At 33.5% G+C, this 20,433-nt stretch overlaps 1 protein-coding gene and 1 long non-coding RNA gene across 2 annotated transcripts; both read right to left on the bottom strand.

The window, feature by feature from the left end:
* Positions 1–2,038: 2,038 nt before the first annotated feature.
* Positions 2,039–4,943, bottom strand: LOC141706762 (uncharacterized). The gene is made up of 2 exons (XR_012568886.1): positions 4,798–4,943; positions 2,039–3,817 (listed from the first exon to the last, which is right to left on the bottom strand). It is a non-coding gene; the product is annotated as an uncharacterized LOC141706762 (long non-coding RNA).
* Positions 4,944–6,000: 1,057 nt separating this feature from the next.
* LOC141706761 (putative hexosyltransferase MUCI70) lies at positions 6,001–13,960 on the bottom strand. Its single transcript, XM_074509590.1, has 9 exons — positions 12,795–13,960; positions 10,602–10,877; positions 10,181–10,391; positions 9,974–10,083; positions 9,609–9,808; positions 7,576–7,679; positions 7,181–7,368; positions 6,881–7,080; positions 6,001–6,496 (listed from the first exon to the last, which is right to left on the bottom strand). The coding sequence occupies exons 1-9, from the start codon at positions 13,051–13,053 to the stop codon at positions 6,239–6,241; spliced, it is 1,806 nt and encodes a 601-aa protein (XP_074365691.1). The 5' UTR covers positions 13,054–13,960; the 3' UTR covers positions 6,001–6,238.
* Between the last annotated feature and the right edge of the window lie 6,473 nt (positions 13,961–20,433).

The raw sequence follows: 20,433 nt of genomic DNA, 5'->3' as shown, positions 1-20,433 counted from the left end.
AGGTTACAACTTTGAAATGATATGCAAGTTCAATTTAAAATCATCAATTTTTGTGGAGTATAAAATCGAATAATTTGACCTTGGATTATTATGGAATGGAACAAAAGCATAGATTGAGACATGTATGGAGAAGATAGTTGAAAAGGAACGAAGAAGACGGCCATGATTTTGTTGCTGAATTATGCATACATGATTCATGATAATGTACATATCCTTTTCTTGTACAGAAGATAAAAAAGGTTGAAAATTTGAACGAAAGGCTATGCTCTGTTTGGAAACACAAACTACAGAAAAGGTTTATTGTTTCAAGAAGCAACCATTATAAGCTACACAAATATAAAGGGAATAAATAAATAAACACTTCAAAATAGAATTTCTCGAATTTATATAATTGGTCCGGAAATAAAAGGAATTAGTGGTCTTTAAAGCAACGATTTCTTTTTACCAAATTTTGTTCTTTATTCTGCAGCTAGAGCCTACAAGAAAGTGTTCCAAAATATCAAAAGTGCCTAATCGATTAGTTATAACTTAACATGTTTTAACTGGTGTTTTAACCGAAGAATGCATATATTAATGAATGCAAGATCATCTATTTACGAATAAAAAATCAATAATTAATTGACATATATCGTTTTAGAAAGAAAGTGTTCAAAAATATCAAAAGATCCAAATCGACGAATTGTAACTTAACATGTTTTAACTAGTGAATGCATATTAATAAATGCAAGATCATCTATTTACGAATAAAAAATCAATAATTAATTAACACATTTTTATTTGAAAATCGTTTTAGAAACAAATTTGGGAGTTTCCGATTCTCTTTTAAGATTAATATATTTGAAAAGTTAAAAACACAATTAAATTCAGAAAATGGGAAAGTATCAAGTTGATGAATATGAGATACTTAAAATGGATGGACGAGAGAAGGATAGCATAGGCCCCAAGCTCCATTATCAAGATTCCTCAAGTAACCTTTATTCATTGAAGCGTGTGCTCTTCTCGTGCCACTCCATCTATAAATACCAGCCCAAATCACACTTCTGGAAAATATAGCAAACTACAAAGCTCTACAATACACTCTTGCATACCACCTTACTTGAAGCTCTTAACAACCATGTCGACCAACTGTGGCAACTGTGACTGCGCTGACAAGAGCAACTGCGTGTAAGTGTGGTTTCCGTTACTCGAATCCTCGATCTCTTGTTACCGAGAAAAAGAAAGTCCACTAGACCATAATATTATCGAGATTGTCATACTATTGCTACTACCTTGTTTATCTTTTCTTACCGAGAAAATTAAAATTCACTAGACTATAATATTATCGATCTTGTCATGCTATTGCTACTACTTTTTTTTCTTCTAATAATCAACACATTCACACACACATCTTGTGTCTTTGACAAGATTTGATCTCTCGACATCCTGTAAGGGAATACCTTTTTTTAATCAACACAGTTACACACACACATCTTGTCTTTGACAAGATTCGACCTCTCAACATCCTGTAAGGGAAGTGAGGGTGATACCAGTAAACCGAAGTCATTGGTATAGACATAGTATGGTACTAATATATACTATGTTTTTGCAATGGTAACAATACTAATGGAATAGACATATGGTGTTTGTTAAGCAATATTTACTGACAAATAGAAATACATGAATTGCAGGAAGAAGGGGAACAGCTACGGCATTGAGATTGTCGAGACTGTGAAAAGGTACCTTCTTCTTCTTCTTGAAGCCGTAAACTGTGAATTGAGATTTTCTCTGGTTCTAGAGAAGTTTTGAATACTCTAACTAAGGGAAACTAATTGTGTGTGCAGCTCTTTCGAGACTATAATGATGGAGGGGTCTGAGAACGACGGGAAGTGCAAGTGCGGAACCAGCTGCACCTGCGACAACTGCTCCTGCGGTGGCCATTAAGCCAAGCGGCTAAAATGGAATTTAGTTAATTAATTACTTGTGCATGCATTGCTTGCATGAGGTTAATTAACTAATTCCCCTATCCCTGTTATCTATCTATAGAATAAAAGTCATGTAACTGTAACACTAAGTACTGTTGAAATGTGTTCGTGTTCGTGTTTGTGCGTGTTATATATGGTCACGACTCGTGTGAGCTGCGACTATATATGTTCAGTCATTGTAACTTGTTATGAATCTATAAATTTGTATTGATAAAAACCGACTCATCCCTGATCTCCCCTAATCTTACCATTCATATGCATTACGGAACACAATAAAATAACACACAGCCAAGTCACCAACTGATATTTTAAAAAGAGAAAGTACCAGAGACAGAGAGTACCATTTTGGAATTCAGAGAAGACACTGGCCTCCACTTAGCCTTGCTTCCAAATTTCAAACTGCAGCCGCTTCAATGGAATTAGCTAACTTCATGAGGGGGATATTAATATCGATGTTTGCTGTAGGTGAATCGAGAAATGTTAACATTGATCTCTGTACACAAGCAATGACTGACTTTAGCTACAATTTCTATAGACAAAAGTCGCAGATCTATACACAGCAGATGGGTACTTGAGCTATGAAAGACCTTTAGCCTCCTTATTAGGCTACAAACGCCCTGCTCCTTCCGTGACCTTAACACATCTCTAGGCTAATCTGGAACTATAACTCTAAGATCATTGTAACCTTTGTCTGTTGGGAATTGCTAATTCTAAAACTAGTCAGCATATTAGTCTTTTGGGTACTACTGGCTCATCTCAACTCACAACTAGTTCAGAGAGCTAAACTTTTTATAGCACTTAATCACCAACACCATGTCGACCAGCCTATCTTTACTCAAAAACTATTACAGAGAGCTAAAAATTTATCGCACTTGCTACCACACTTCACCACTTCTTTTGACTTGCTCACATGGGAGTCCAAGTCCACCACCAGGAGACTGGAAGGCAACATAAGCATTTAGACATTAAAGGGAAACAGAAAATGCAAATTACCCATATCATTGCTTCTCAATAGCAGACTTACATTGACCATGACTTCATGAGAATAATGGATGAACTATTTTCCCAAAAGCGAAGTAAAATCACCAAGTCTAATACTGTTATTAGTTGTTCAGCATTTGAAACAGTAATACTGTACTTTTCAACATCTATTAAACAAACCATCCTGCAATCTGCTCAATCATACTGACAGGCGACAACTAACAAGGTAATTAATCTACCTCACACAATTAACCAACGATCATTAGAATTTCATCTTCAAAATTACAATAGTATATCAAGAAACCCTCTATTCATCTTCAATATGAATAGACAAAGTATCACCGAATGATTAAATCATGATCATCTACTTCCAGATAATACCAACTAATCATGCTTCTCACTCCAAGTATAAAGAAGAAAGAACACCCAAGACATTGCCAAGACAATATCCGCAACCACAAGCCTTAACCAACTTCCACCAAGATCCTCGAGTTCCTTAATAAAGTAAATTCTCCACACAGCAGTAACCAAATGTAAAAACACACATCCCCTTGCAAAAAACCCTTGAAAATTTCTATCTTTAACAAATGCCACCATGAACAAAAGAAATCCAAGTGCAAACAAAAGCAAACCCGAAAACGAATCAGATGTTTGGATTAACAGCTGATCATGTGGCGTCGAGCCCATTAACTTAACAGCAGTTTCTCTTCCATGGGTTAATTCAAAAACCTCATTAGTATAAAACATCAATAGAAGTCCACAAGTAGTAGCTGCCACAGAGTGGAGTATACATACAACGTGAAAAGTATATGATCCCATTTATTAACACACTAAACTTGTAACAACACAACTTCAATTCAACTCAGCAAACAAGCCTGAAAATTTTCAAGTGCCAGAACAAGAATGATTAAAGCCACTCATCAAATCATAACCATAATTTAACATATATACAAGTTCAACTAAATTTTTAAAAAACTGAATTGAACTGACTGATCAAGAACACACTTTGGAAATCCAACTACAAATCCTCAAGTCTTGGAGTTAAAGTTGGAATCTTTTTAGCTCCAGAGTGCTCAGAACACACAAAACTTACATATATACTACACATATATACAAGTTCAACTGAATTCTATTAAGAACTGAATCAAAATGACTGATGAAGAACACACTTTTGAAACCCAACTACAAATCCTCAAGTCTTGGAGTTAAATTTGGAATCTTTTTAGCTCCAAAGTGCTCATAACACACAAAACTTACATATATACTACACATATATACAAGTTCAACTGAATTCTATTAAGAACTGAATCAAACTGACTGATCAAGGACACACTTTTGAAACCCAACTACAAATCCTCAATTCTTGGAGTTAAAGTTGGAATCTTTTTAGCTCCAGAGTGCTCAGAACACACAAAACTTACATATATACTACACATATATACAAGTTCAACTGAATTCTATTGAGAACTGAATTAAACTGACTGATCAAGAACACACTTTTAAAACCCAAGTTTAAAACCTCAAGTCTTGGAGTTAAAGTTGGAATCTTTTTAGCTCCAGAGTGCTCAGAACACACAAAAATTACGTATATACTACACATATATAAGTTCAACTGAATTCTATTAAGAACTGAATCAAACTGACTGATCAAGAACACACTTTCAAAACCCAAGTTTAAATCCTCAAGTCTTGGAGTTAAAGTTGGAATCTTTTTTGCTACAAAGTGCTCATAACACACAAAACTTACATATATTACACAAAACTTAAAGTTGGAATCTTTTGAAACTGAAAATTTAAAACCTTAAACCCAAGAATCTACATAAAATTAATAAAACGAAAGAAGGGGTTTGCTTGCCTGGTTAAGTAGTGTTGTGTTGCTTTGAGATTGTCTGTCACCTTGCTGCTTAGGTTTTTACAGCCTCAGTTTTTGAGTTTACAGTCTAGAATTAATGGATAAGGATTCTGAAAAGACCATGATGTTTTAATTGTATGTGTTTCCTATATTATCTACTTTGATTGTCAATTGTGTAATAATAATACAGAGGCTATCTATTTTTTATTTTTTTAGTATGTTTTTCTAGAAGAAAATTTGTACTAATAATAAATTAATTTAGAATATCATGTATTTTAAATTAGGTATAAAAAATTAAAATATTTGTGTTTTGAATTGTAGGAGGATATTTTTTCGTGCCTGAAAAATTGAGGGAAAATAACATATTAATTTTTTTGACACCACATATTAATTTAATATTATAATAAGTATGATCCAAGTAATATATTAGCCTAATTATTAGTAAGAAAAAAATAATACCAGAATTTAATAAGATCCCATACAAATTCAGATGTGTTGACTGTTAGGTGCACAACATGATGATAAGATTTTAATTTCTTGACAAATCTGCAATACTGACCTGAATCACAGTATAATCAATTTCGGATTGAATTTTTTTATATATATTTTCAATTTTTCTATGTTTCTTAAATCTAGAAACGAGGAATGCATTGTGTTTGTGACAGTGCAAAAAAAAATATAAAAAAAAAATTAGAAGCGAAAGTTATATTAAAAACTGTATGTGTGACATGGACTTTTAACCTTATAATCAGGAAGACAAAAATAATTTTTTACAAATATTTTTATTAAAACTCATTTGTCGAAAAATTAAGGGAATCTATTATATTTGCTCATGCATTACTGATTTATATTATTAAAACCATAAATATTCGAGTTAAACTCTTAAATATAAGCTAAAAACTCCAAGTAATTTTTTTAAACAATACACATTATAATAGTAAATTGAGAGCTGAAGTAGTGAAGTACAACTGTCCAAAGACCATAGCAGAGTAAATCATAAGCATATTCTGATTTTATTTCCACTAAACAGTGCTCAGGTATCTTGTTAAACAAAAGTGCAGAATGCACTTGGAATCCCAGGTCACAAAAAGTATAGAACTCTGAAAAAAAAATATCTATTAGTATCTGGTTGTTTCGAATGTTAATGTAACAACTCTTGTAACTTTGTTTACAAATTACATGGAAGTAATGCAGTAAACAGGAGAATGAACGGTAAGATGTATCAAAATCTTTTTAATTTATAGTATTTACAACAAAAATGAATAATTATCGACAAGTTTTGAACAAAGATCGAATTCAGCTATTCTCTGCAGATCATTCTAAGTGAGTGTGCCAAATCAATCCCAACTTTTGGTGGGATAACTTGGCTGAAAGGATGAGGGGACCAAAAAAACTATATTGCACATTGTGTAAAAATAAATTTATATAAAAAAAGGTGAATGAATCATATTGAAGTATTTTCTTTAATACCAGATACAACTTTGCGATGCCGCCTTAGACCGGGTCTTTTATCTCTTCCACGTTTAATAGGATTCTTTTTCACTGGTGTCCTTCCGGTCCTATTAGCATGAAGCTCTACTGGTGGAGGGTAATGTACAATACTAGTTCTCGCATTCCTTTTCTCACGAACCACTACTGGTGGAGGGTAACGTACAATACTAGCTGGTGGAGGCATGAGCTCCAGCAGATCTCGATGATACGCCTGTAAAATATATGCATATACCACTTAGTTTTTATAATATAAATAAAAGGATATCCAGATGCAAAAAAAACAAACGCTTAAAGGCGAACATCAACTATCCATCAAGAATTAGGATAATCACATGACAACCCAACTACTTAGCTAAACTTCTGCAAGGTACCAAGTGAAGCTACTCTTTCTTATATCTTGTTCAAAGTATGCTAATTTATGTAGAAACAATTCCTTCAAGATTAGAAATTCATGGATGGACACGCCTGATGAATAAATAAATCACAGAATGTCATATATATACATGCTTTACCAAATTCAGATATGAAGAAAAAAATTAACAAGTTGTGAGTGATAAGGTATTTCAGATATGTTTTACCAAATTCAATTTATTACCTGTATCACGAAATTCCGTCTCTCACAATCCAAAAACATAAAAATACCCCATTTAACTTTAGCCCATATCTTATCCCTCACAGTGGAGAAGCTTAGCTGATCCCTCGAAGTGAACCGATCAACTTCGTTGAACCATAAACAAGAGAAAAGATTTGTGATCGGAATGTGCTCCCTTATGATGACACACCCTTCAGGAACATCTGCAAAAAATTTACTTACATAGTAATTGATCCAAACTTGAAACCTTTCACTAAATTTATTGTCAGAAACTCATTAAAGATCATTAAAACATGAACCTACCACTTGTTATTGGAAGCTTAGTATCAGAATATGGTGTAAGACCTTCTTTTCTATAAAAGTCAATCTGGTAATCAATGGAGGCATTCTCATATTTCCCTGCAGCTTTATTAGCTTCAGCTTCTTCAAACACATCAAAACGAGAATAATGTCTTGAAATAGCAAAAGAAGCATTTTGCCGCCACAAAAACCTGAGAGGATGCAGGAAAAAGCATACGCAAACCGATGCATACTTGATTAATCGGCTTTCACTTCATACAAAATTTAATGCTGATTAATGGCCTAATAATTGTAACATGCACTCTTGTTCTAGCATGCACCACCGCAGTATTTGTAATTATTATGACACTGGTTTTTCAAAAAACCCAAACATATGCACTACAATTTATAAGATGTACCTTTCAAGAATTTGATATGGATCAGCGACAAGCTGAAGTTTTCCATCAATCCATAAAGAATATCGTACATTAGGAAAAAGGCGATGTAATAGAAGCTTTGGAATCTGTCAAAAATGCATCATTATTTAGTAAAGACTAATAAGCTTGCCTAGATGATTCACATGCATAGGATAATGGCATAAAACAGTTCATAGCATACTCAGTCCTTCAATTTGCAGAAACAGTCAAATATATAACAAATATCCAATGTCTAATATGAAGTCCTAGTCCTCCAAGCCAGCCTTCTGTGTTTTTCTGTTTTAAATACATCTGTAGAAGCAAGAACTTGTAAATTCTGGACAGGAAGGAGTGATAGGGATGTAAGACGGAGATAGAAAAAGACTATACATCAACTATCAAGTTTGCGCCCATAGACCATAGTGGTATTTCATGTAGAAAACCCCCATGAGTGTAACTGCACTCCAACTTCATGTACACTATGCAACTCTCTAGTCCTTTCACCTCTTTTAGTCTTTTAATATGCTTCTCAAAGTCAATAATAGCTTATGACTTCCATTTTTAACTTTTAACAGATTTCCGGGAACTTGCTAAGCAAGTATAAAGTAATAACGACTAAACAAATTGAATAATCTCATCGATGCAGCATAAACCAGATGCAAAAATGTTCTTGAAGACAAAGAGAGATAGATTCCCTGAAGCTACCATACACTAATAATAATCTACTTTTTCAAATAACCAACAATCTATCGTTCGCCTGTCCAAAGAAAAAAAATCAATTATTTGAATTAACTGGTAACAATGTACTTTTTTTTATCTTATTGTATTAACATCACGGTTCGCTGGCATAAAGTTGTGAAGGAAACCTCCAAGTTTTGATATATAAAGGAGAGACTAAAAAAGTTAAAATAGAATCAAAGAAAAATGGAATTAAGATGGAAATAAAATATAAAAAGGCTACTGGCTTATTTGTGTTGGGAGAGGAAGATATAGAAGAACATAAAAAGACTTAAGAATTGCGTTCATCAAGAAAGAGGCTTCGAAACTGCTACAGACACTTAAACGCAAAGAAACGAACAACAGAAGCAGCAACCTGACAAATCGAAGTTTTACTATAGTATATTTTAAGTAAATTTAGAAATAAAATCTCTATTCAGAATATTATACTACCAAGTGAAGTGGCTTTTCATTACACAGACAAGCTTCTGAGCAGGGGAGGACCAAGAAGTAATTTCCAGTGGGAGCTCACTGAATATGTACATACATGTATAAAGTTATTAATCAATTTTAAATATGTACCCTAAGAGAAATTTGAAATTGATCTATCCCATACACTAATTTTTCTCGCCACCTGAGATGGAAATATCAGAATAAAAAACAAAGAAGATTGTAATTTTCGCAAGATTTATACTTCAATCAAGCCCATACACTTTTTTACCATTTAAGTTATATCGTACAAAATAGATTATATATAAATAATTAAAATATACAATTTTTTTGTACCATTTAAGTTATTTCATAAAAATAGATTATATAAATATATTAAAATTTTTGTCAAAATATCCAGTAGGGGTCCCACTCTAGATCCGCTTTACCCTCACTCTTCCATTTTGGCCTTCGTACCCATGTTAGACACTCGGGCATGACACTTATTCTCATATTCTCATGTCTCAAATGTTTGTGTAACTATAAAGCTTCTCCCAAGTCCCAACAAATGGGCGCAAAAATATTAACAAAGAACAAACCATATCCAATGCATAACTATAGATTGGAGTCACTAAGACAATTCAGTGTATAGCTTCTGCAACAAAAATGAGCTTGGTGTCATGCACCACCACATGACCCAAGATAGGAAAAAACCATCATATAATCTTTAAAGCACTGACATCTCACAGAGATTTACTTATTAATGTCACTGTCACCATGTAAAGGAAAAAGATACAGGGGGCGTGAATGACAGTCTGGATGATCAACACATTTTCCCTAGGAATAAACTGGGAAACTAGGAGTGAATTGAACACATAAATAGAACTAACCTTTCCATTTCGTCTTGCATCAGTGTATGGAATGTTACGGACAACGATAATCCTCCATATCCCAACCCTCTTTCTGCTGTCCAGGACACTTGAATTCTTCATAAATACTTCCGTCTCTTCATCAATAAACATGTAAAAAGGAATGTTTTCTTTTGCAGTTTTACTAATGCCTTTGGGCTGTTGAATGATGTCATAGTTTCCTAAAATCCAAGCAACTTGTAAGAATAAATCAAGGCAATAATGAAAGAAAATCAAACTGCAAAAAACCTCTACGTTAAAGATTACAATATATATACAGAGTTTTTGGTGGTTGCCAATCACAAAAGTAGAAACTTAAAAAAAGAAAGCCTTAGACCCAACATTACCGAATATTGCTGATGCTACTATGACGTTGTGAACCTGCTCTAGCTTGCGAAGATCAACTACATCAATATCAAATCCAGTTTGGTGACCAGGTCTACATCCTTTAACAAATCTACGAGGTGCGGAAAAGTACAGAAAGCATGAAGTACATGAAAAAAAAATCAAGGAATGTTATAATGGTACCGATATTCATATAACAAGAGACCTACCCACAGTGCATAGTCATAGACTCTCTAACAGAAAAAGAATCGTTCCTCTGCTTTTGAGAAGGATAACCACCAAAATCAGAGCCTCCATGTGGTTCAGTTTTGACAGGATGCGCTTCATGGTAGTAGCTTAAATGATGCACAGGTGAAGCGGATGGGGAGCTTGGCATACTTGCAATAGCCTGCTCCACAGGAAGATAACACACCGGACATGCTGAGGAACATGAACAAAAAGGCTATTAAGATCATAAAAGTTTCATACTATACTTTAGTCAAAAGTGTTTCTCTATCTAAATTAACAGCTTGACATATTCATAAACTCATCAGTTCAGACATTCAGAATTTACAAACTACATAACGTATGACTTGTATTATTATCTTCTTAGGTTAAAGTACGTCGAGCGTCATAAGAATAAAATCTTACGTCGTGGTCCAATGCGTCTTCTCTTGCTAGGAGGAGGGGGAGGAGGGAAAGCGAAATGTTCACATAGATTGTTTTGAACAGTTACAGATCCTAAAACAGGTGTAGCAACTGAAGAATTAAGATCAAGAGGATTAGGAGGTGGAAAGCCAGTAATTTCGTCACATACTATCAGACTGTTCATTGCGGAAAAATTATCCATCAGGCTGCTTCCTTTCTTGGCAAACTCTGACGTAATATTGAATGCAAAGTAGTCCATGCTGTTGCTCACCAATGAATCTTCAACAAAAAAAAAACTAAATTAGTTTAAGGAAAGATTAAGAATATGAATAAGTGATCCAAAATAAAAATACCACATTTCGCATCTTACAGCACCAATTAATAAATAATGACTTATGTTAGATAGCATGCATAAACACTTGACATATCCAAAAACTTAATATTTATATTTTTTGTGAGGCAATATGCCACTAAAAAATCTCAAAGTTGTGTTAATTAAAAAAAATCCCAAATTAGTAACTGATTGTGTGATTACGAATGTGTTATAAGTTATTTACTTAATACTAAAGTATGCAAGGCTCAAGGCACCACAAATATATTTGTACTAACTAGAATCTGAAAATCAACCTATCCCTCCCTTCTGACTTGCTTCGGTAATTTATTCCCAGAACAAAAGATTTATGGTTTGTGTCCTTATGATTCTTCTTGGAATCTTCTCATCAAGATTTCAAAGAGTCCTTAACTTAGCCACATAGTATGTATAAACTTAAACACAAAAGCCCTAATTAGCAAAACTACCATAACAACATTCCTCCGAACTAAATGTCTCAATACATACGGAACACAAAAGCCGTAATTTTACTGTATGTCCCATTTTAAAAACTGATTGATGAAAATATCCCATTTATAATTGTATTTATAAATATATCCTATATTCAAATTTTTTTACAATTTCAAACTAACTATGGTTGGCTTTGCTATTTTAAATATTTAAATTACATATATACCCTTGTAACCTTTCTATAACCTTTCTACATTGTCCGTGCAAGTATGGACGTTGGACTCATTTATCAAATATATGTAGTGACTTGCAATTTTAATCTTAGTTACCCAGACTCTTCATTTTGCTTCGAGTACCCGTGTCGGACACTCGGACATGGGTATGGACACTTGGACACTTATTTTAGGCCAAAAACATGTAATTTTTTCAGAATATTTCCGAGTCCGACACTTGGATACGAACCTGTGTCCGACACCCATACCCGAGTCCGGGTAACATAGATTTTAATTCTAATTTTTTTTCCTTAGAAATTTAATAAAGAAAGGAAAAGAAGTATTAACTTTTAATAGTAAAATAGTATTAATTCTAAATATGTATTACTTTTTAGTAGAAATAAATTACATATTAATTTTTAATACTAATATGGTGTTAATACTAAAATATGTATTTATTTTTTTTTTAAAAAAACATGTTTTAATTTAATTGAGGAATTGAATTCCATATATATAATAAAAATGGTAACTACATTAGTACCGTTCAACTTCACTAGATAGTTGTGAAAAAAGATGAAACATCAGAAAATATTTAGAGTAGAGAACGTCAATGAAAAAACATATATAGAGCAGAGAACAAAGTTATTATCTTATACTATCATCGGGATAAAGGACTTGGCATCAGGTTAAAGTAGTATTCTAAGGAGAAAACTACCTACTACCCTTTCTACTCCTCCATCTTCCATCTGACTTGCAACAAAAAAAAATCAATACTACATAATGGAATACAAATAGTTGCTCTAAAAAAATTAATACTACATAATGGAATACAAATAATTGATCTGGTGTTTAATTAGTATTATTTTTATGTTAGGGACATTTTAGTCTTGTTTAGTGACAAATATTTATATATTATATTTATATGAGTTATATATGAGTAAAAAAATTAACCATGGGACATATTCATAATTAATAAATAAAATGGGATATATTGATAAAGTAACTCCTTAATATGGGACATGTTATACAAATTCCCTAGAAAATATTAAACAACAAAAAATGTCTGATTAAAGTCTATATATTCCACCGCATTTGGACAATGCAGCATGATATCTAGAAATAATACAATTGACACCACTCACATAACAACTGTAAAGAACTGGACACCGGAGAATCAAAAGAGAAAGCAACAATAACACAAACCTTTATTTACTTTAAAGAACCCTGTCATACAGAACACAAAAGCCGTAATTAGCAAAACCACCATAACAACATTCCTCCGAACTAAATGTCTCAATACATACGGAATCACCCTTTCTTTCTCCCGTGAACCAGAAAGCGACATCTTTGCAGGTTTCCGCACCACAATAAAATTCTGAGCACGTACCACACCATTTGTACTCTGTTGCTGTACCAACGATCCATAACTCCCCGTTCGTAAACCTAATGACCCTCCAGTCATTATACTTCAAATCCTACACTTCTTCCCTTCATTAATCTCACAAAATCTGTAATTCAACAAACCGCCTTAACTGCCAGATCACTACTTAAATCTCCTTAATTCCACTTCAAAAACACATCCAACACAAACGCACCGTCAAAACAGTCAATTACGACAAATGCAGTAAAAAACACCACCAGATCAATCACTTTAAACACAAACTCAATTCCACAATCTCGCACCGTCAAAACAGTATACAAAACACAATTAAGACAAATGCAATTAAAAACACCACCAGTCACCAGATCAATCACTTAAACACAAACTCAACTCCACAATCTCGCACCGTCAACACAGTATACCAACACAATTACGTCCAACACAAACTCGATTGCACAATCTCGCACCGTCAAAACACTACACCAACACAATCACGACAAATGCACTTAAAAACACCACCAGATCACTCACTCCCCACACACTTCCTCAATTCCACAATCTCCCCTCTTTTCGACAAAAAACCCGATATTTTCACCGAAAACTCAACCGAAACAACTTCAATCACTCCAATCCAATTCCACATCAGCACCTCCAATCCAAAACCTCAACTTACATCAACTTCACTAAAACAACCAAACTCAACTCAAATTAACACAAAATTACACTTCAATTCAACTTAAAAACCACAATTAACATCAAAATCATCAGATTCGAACGCAAATTCGCTCAGATCAAATCGAAAAACAAGTAAAAATCGTCAAATTCGAAGTCAAGACTGAGAAATAAATACCGTTAACGTACCTCACAAGTTACGTATATATGAAGACAAGTTGTATGTATATGTGTATGTATAGATTAGGGTTTGATTTGATGCAGTAATGGCGGTTCAGAGCTGTTTGTTATCTTCATTATTTTCTGAATCTCATGTTTTTATTTTATTTAATTTATTTATTAAATTGTATGTGTTTAATTAAATATTTAATTTATTTTGTATTTTTGATTAGTCAACATTACAACTCATCCTCAATTATATCAGAATTTAGAAATGATTAATTTTTAAGAGTAGTGCTGGGAGCTTGAAATTTAGTGAAAAATAATATAAGAATGAGGTGACATAGGTGATTTATCAATTTTAATTGTTAAAATTACCGGGATCAACCAACACGTGTGATTTTGAAACTGTTTTGAGATTCAATTTTAGGTACTAGTATTTCTCAATTTTTAATGATAATTGATCGCTCTATCTTTGAGTAATCAGATATAAGAGACTTTTGTTTACATAATTAACATAAGTGCATTCACATTTTATTTTTTATAAAATTCGATCAACTAAGACTCTAGAGTGATTTATTTTCTTAATAAATCAATTACTTACTTTTTAGAAAAATCTCTATTGAGTAGACAAATTTTAAAGGATCAAATGAAATATTTGAGGTGGATTTTCTAAAAGAAAAAGTGAAGTGAATAAAGAAAAGATAAATACATTATTTAATCATGAAATTGACATATTATAGCAAGATCGTAAAAATCGAAACTTGGGTAGACTTCGTTTGTTTCCGAAAAAATGAGTACTCGAATTTCGAAGAATACTCTAAATAAGTACTCGAAGAACAAATTAAATACATTTTTTTAAAATTTTTAGATATATCAATTTGATTTCGTTCCAATTTTATTATAAATATGTAAAATTTGAAACTTAACAAAGATATACCATATTTTGTTATATATATATATATCGCTTTTATTTATAAATTTTCTTATTAAAAATAAGGTCATGTGATAAAAATTGAACCCTCGAGTAAAAATTAACCCCTCAATTAGACTTTGAAGACCCATTTTTCACAAAATCGTTGTTTAACTCAATTACTCGAAATTCGTATCAGAGTAGGGTTTAAAACTCGGACCGAGTACCGGACAAATTACCGATTTTTGAAACACCAATGATAAGAATTGACTATCTTAATCAAATAACTCTATTTTATCTTTTGTATTATATAGCAACCTTAATCACTTGCCTGCAACGATGACTATACACCGGCCACACACTATACACCGGCCACACACTCTATTTTTTACTTTAATATTGTTTTTCTTTCAATTAGGGTTTTCCGTAGGTTAGATGAGTTACATGCAAAACCTAATAGCCATTTAATTTATTTTAATATTTTTTAGCCCAATTAAAGTTTAATTTAAATTTTATTTGATTGAGTCGGTTATAATTTGAGTTATGTTGGGTCGGTTCAGCTACAATGCACCTAGAGTAAAACTATCTTTTGCTTTATTATAACAACAATAACAATAACAATAACAATAAACAATACATTATATTATATACCAACATGGAAAACTAAGTAACATTTTAAAACAATTTTTTTGTAATGATTTTATTATTATTGAAATTATTGTAATTACTTATACTATAATATTCTCTTGTGATTTAGAAAGCAAAATTTTGAGAGGATGGAATTTGATAAACTGTTAAATTATTTATAATAATTTTAATTATGCATGATTATACTATCCAAATAACTGAGCACCTGCATATTTGTGGTGCAAGACATGCCTATGTAATAACAAGACTAAGTCACATTGACAATACTGAGATTTAGTTGTTTGATAATCAATTCTGTATTGTATTTCTTGAGTCTGTAAAAAGGTTAGAAGATTAGACTGAAAGATTTTTTCTGTGAATAGATTCAAGTTAAGGAATAAATTCTGGAAGAAGATCAAGTCATGATCATGCCTCAAAGAAAAGTGTAGAAGTTTGGAGTTAATAAAACTGTTCTATGAAAAATGTTCTAAGTCAAGATATCGACAAGTCACAGATCTGAAGGGTTTTTAGCACATAAACGCAACGAAAACGTAAATTTAAATCTTCAAAAAAACCGAAACCCTCTGTAGGATCCATGCGAAAAATAATATTTAATTCGTAGTTCAATATGTTTACCTTAAGAAACTTTACGTTAATGGAAAGTTGGAGGTCTTTAATAGCGATCCAAGAACGATGAACGGAAATCCCTAACAGCTGCTCCTCAAGTGTGAAGCACTCCACCGGTATCCACCAAGAGTACAATGTGATGGAGGACGAAGAGGTTGAGAGAATTAGTTGTCTCCCTCTTGTTCTACTTTAGAATTAGGGTTAATTATTTGGGTTGAGGCAAATAGGGTTTATAATAGTATATTTATAGGCAAAATTTTCAGCTGAAAATTTTCCATAAAATATTATTATTATTAACTTTTTAATTGATTATTCTTATTAACCAATTAACTAATAATTAAAACACCTTTTAATCATTAATCCCTTTTCTAAACACTTTAGAAAAATAATTCTCTCACTTGATTTAATTTCCAAAATTAAATTCTTAATTAATAATATTAAGAATTCATTAAATCTCATTTAATCAATTATTAAATCTGCTAATTAATTATTTATTTCACAAATAAATAATTACCAGCCATTATTAATTAATTCCTCCACCTTTAAATCATTCTCTTTTATGGTGTGACCCTGTAGGTTCAATATTAAGCCGGTAGTAGAAATAAATAATAATAAAACTATTTTATCATTATTTATATAAATTCTCTAATTCATTAAATATGATTAATTAATAAATTAATCATATTTATTCTACATCGTGAGGGATACTTCTCAACATATCGCGACTATCCGGATAATACGAATTCACTGCTTAGAATACCAAGAACCTATTCAGTGAGTAGTTACCGTACAATCAATTCCTTCTACCCTGCAATGTCACGATTAAATACAAGGCATGGAACTTGTGTCAAGCCTATCTTATTTAATCATTTGCTTTCCGATTCACTATGCTTAGTTCTATATAATGTAAATTAGAAACTCCTTTCTAATTTCATTCACTCTGGCCAGAGATTCCTGAACTAGCATAAGTGGATCAGCATTGAAAATTCTCTTCCTTCACTGGAAGGGCTAGATCCTTTATTGATCATACACTATCTTCGTGTACAAATTCCTATACCCAATAGAGCCCTTATAATTGTCCCTGGAGACTAAGAACTAAACTAAAGCATAGTTCAGTGTACACAAGATGACTATGATGACCTCAAGTCTAAGGATACTTGTACAACTATCACTATGTGAACAACTGCTGACACGTGAGTGAACTCCATCAGTTTTTCAGCTGTGTGAGTCATGTTCAGTGAACTTATTCTATAATAAGCACCTACATACTAGTTATAGTGTCACCACACAAATGTCTATGAGAACAGACATGCTTCATAATGAAGCAAACATAGTATGTACCGATCTTTGCGGATTACTAATTACCAGTTAGTAATCCCACGACCAGGAAATATTTAAGTTTAGAGTTATCATCTTTCAGGTCTCATTATTATGATCTCATCATAATCCATAAAAAGCTTTACTCTAAACTATGGTATATCTTATTTAAACACTTAAATAGATAAAGCCCGCAATAAAACCAAAACAAGTCTTTTATTAATATCAATGAAATCAAAACAGATTACATAAAAGTTATTCCTAAATCATCATACATGATTGGACTTAGGACACATCTCTTTCAATCTCCCACTTGTACTAAAGTCAATCACTCTGGTATCTAATACCCATCTTGTCTTTATGACGATCAAAGTGACTTTGAGAAAGTGGCTTTGTGAGTGGGTCTGCTACGTTGTTATGTGTGTCAACTCTCTTGACGTCTTCTTTTTCAATACAATACAAGAAATGTTACCGCGCTCCCACTAACCTTTTGTAGACACATGGTTCATCTATGTTTTTGATAAAACCAAACTCTTTGATTGTCTCATCAAAACGGATGGTCCATCTACGAGAAGCTTGCTTTAAACCATATATGGTTCGCAGCAGCTTACACCCTAGGTGTTCATTTCCCTTGGAAAGAAAACCTTCTGGCTGTGTCATATACACTTCCTCTTCAAGTTTCCCATTGAGGAAGGCCGTTTTCACGTCCATTTGCCAGATCTCATAGTCGTAGTAAGCAGCAATTGCAAGCAAAATCCGAATTGATTTTAACAGGGCTACAGACAAAAAAGTTTCATCAAAGTCAATCCCTTGCCTTTGTCTGAATCCTTTTTCCACGAGCCTGGCCTTATAGGTCTCCACCTGCCCATCTGCTCCAATCTTTCTTTTGTATACCCACTTGCACCCAATAGGCTTAACGCCTTCAGGCGCCTCAACCAGAGTCCATACTTGGTTGGTATACATAGATTCCATTTCGAATTTCATGGCACTATGCCATTTCTCTGAGTCAGCACTACTCATAGCCTCATTATAGGTCACAGGGTCGTCATCATCAATGATTGACAACTCATTGTTATTCTCAATAACAAGGCCATAATACCTCTCAGGTTGGCGAGACACTCTCCATGACCTACGAATGGGCTGTTCCACAGAAGGTTGTTCAGTCTGAACAGGTGTTTCCACTTGATCCGTAGTAGTTTGTGCTTCTTGAACTTCATCAAGTTCAATTTTGCTCCCACTGTTTCCTTCAAGGATAAACTGCTTTTCTAAGAAGGTAGCATGTCTGGAGACAAACACCCGATGATCGGTGTAAAAGTAATACCCTAAAGTCTTTTTAGGATATCACACAAAATTACATTTTACGGATCGAGATTCCAGCTTATCTGGGTCAACTTTCTTGACATAAGCTGGACATCCCCAAATCTTAACATGTTTAAGACTCGGTTTCCTTTCTTTCCATATCTCATATGGAGTTTGAGGAACAAATTTGGAAGGCACCTTATTTAGTAAATATGCTGAGGTTTCCAATGCATAACCCCACAGGAATACTGGAAGATTCGCATAGCTCATCATGGACCGAACCATGTCTAACAAAGTTCGATTTCTCCTTTCAGATACCCCATTCAACTGTGGAGTATATGGAGGAGTCCACTGGGAGACTATACCATTTTCTTTGAGATAAACTAGAAACTCTCCATTCAAGTATTCACCACCTCGATCCGATCGAAGAGTTATAATACTATGTTTGGTTTGTTTCTCCACTTCATACTTATATTCTTTGAACTTTTCAAAGGCTTCAGACTTGTGTTTCATCAAATACACATATCTGAATCTAGATCGATCATCTATGAAAGTAATGAAGTATGAAAATCCACCCATGGCTTGCGTAGACATTGGTCCACATACATCTGTGTGTACCAATCCTAGCAAATCTGCAGCCTTCTCTCCATGTCCACTAAATGGAGATTTGGTCATTTTACCCAATAGACAAGACTCGCATGTAGGATATGATTTAAAATCAAAGGGGTCAAGTAACCCTTCCTTATGCAATGTCCGCAGTCTATTTTCACTAATATGACCAAGTCCGCAGTGCCACAAGAAAGTGAGATTTTTATCATCCCCTTTTCTTTTATTAGTATGTTCAATTTATAGTAAATTATGCTCTACGTCACATACATACAGACCATTGTTTAAAATATCACTTCCATAAAGAACGTTATCTCTAAGAATTGAACATTTATTATTCTGAATAACAAACGAAAATCCAGCCAAGTCTAACATGGAATAGAAATAATATTCCTGACAATCGAGGGAATAAAATAACAATTATTTTGAACAATAGTCTTGTCCGTAGGCATATGTAAATGAAATGATCCTACAGCTTCAGCAGCAACTCTTGCTCCATTTCCCATCCGTAGAATCACCACCTCTTCTTCAAGAGTCCTACTTCTCCTTAGTCCCTGTAACAAATTGAAAACATGAGAACCACAGGAGGTATCTAATACCCAAGTACAAATTTGATTTAGTGACATATTAACTTCGATCATGAACATACCTGAATCAGAAGCGGTAGTCTCACTACCCTTCTTCTTCTTCTTCAATTCTGCAAGGTAAACCTTGCAGTTCCTCTTCCAGTGCCCTACCTTGTTACAGTGAAAGTAAACAGCTTTGCTCTTGGGGTCTTCAGGTTTTGGGGGAATCAGCTTTTTTTCACCTACTTTCTTCTTCTTGGAAGGGTTCTTCTTCCTTTTTTTAGGATTGGAACCTTCACCAATTAGAAGAATATAACTCTTCTTAGGGGGAAAATTCGATTCCGCAGTCTTCAACATATTGTGGAGTTCAGGCAGGCTGACATCCAGCTTATTCATGTGAAAGTTCACAACAAACTGCGAGAACGAACTCGGAAGTGATTGCAAGAGAAAGTCTTGGCTCAGCTCCCCATCCATGGCAAAACCAAGTTGTCCAAGACGTTCAATCAAATTGATCATCTTAAGTACATGGTCATTCACAGATGATCCCTCAGACATCCTACAACCGAACAGTTCCTTCGACATCTCATATCGAGCTGTCCTCCCTGCCACATCATACAACTCTTGTAGATACATAAGGATAGTGTGAGCATCCATATGCTCATGTTGCTTCTGTAG

The sequence above is a fragment of the Apium graveolens genome, chromosome 2 (genome assembly GCF_009905375.1).
Source record: "Apium graveolens cultivar Ventura chromosome 2, ASM990537v1, whole genome shotgun sequence".
Taxonomy (NCBI): Eukaryota; Viridiplantae; Streptophyta; class Magnoliopsida; order Apiales; family Apiaceae; genus Apium; species Apium graveolens.
Note: the sequence above shows the minus strand (reverse complement) of the source record. Positions and strands in the feature narration are given on the sequence as shown.

What these genes read in the sequence shown, in the direction of transcription:
- LOC141706761 (XM_074509590.1), bottom strand. Translation starts at nt 13,053, where the DNA reads ATGACTGGAGGGTCATTAGGTTTACGAACGGGGAGTTATGGATCGTTG. An exon ending in ATGCAAGACGAAATGGAAAG is followed by an intron (nt 7,680 to 9,608) that starts GTTAGTTCTATT and finishes CATTTTTGACAG; the next exon opens with ATTCCAAAGCTTCTATTACA. An exon ending in CCATATCAAATTCTTGAAAG is followed by an intron (nt 7,369 to 7,575) that starts GTACATCTTATA and finishes GCATCCTCTCAG; the next exon opens with GTTTTTGTGGCGGCAAAATG.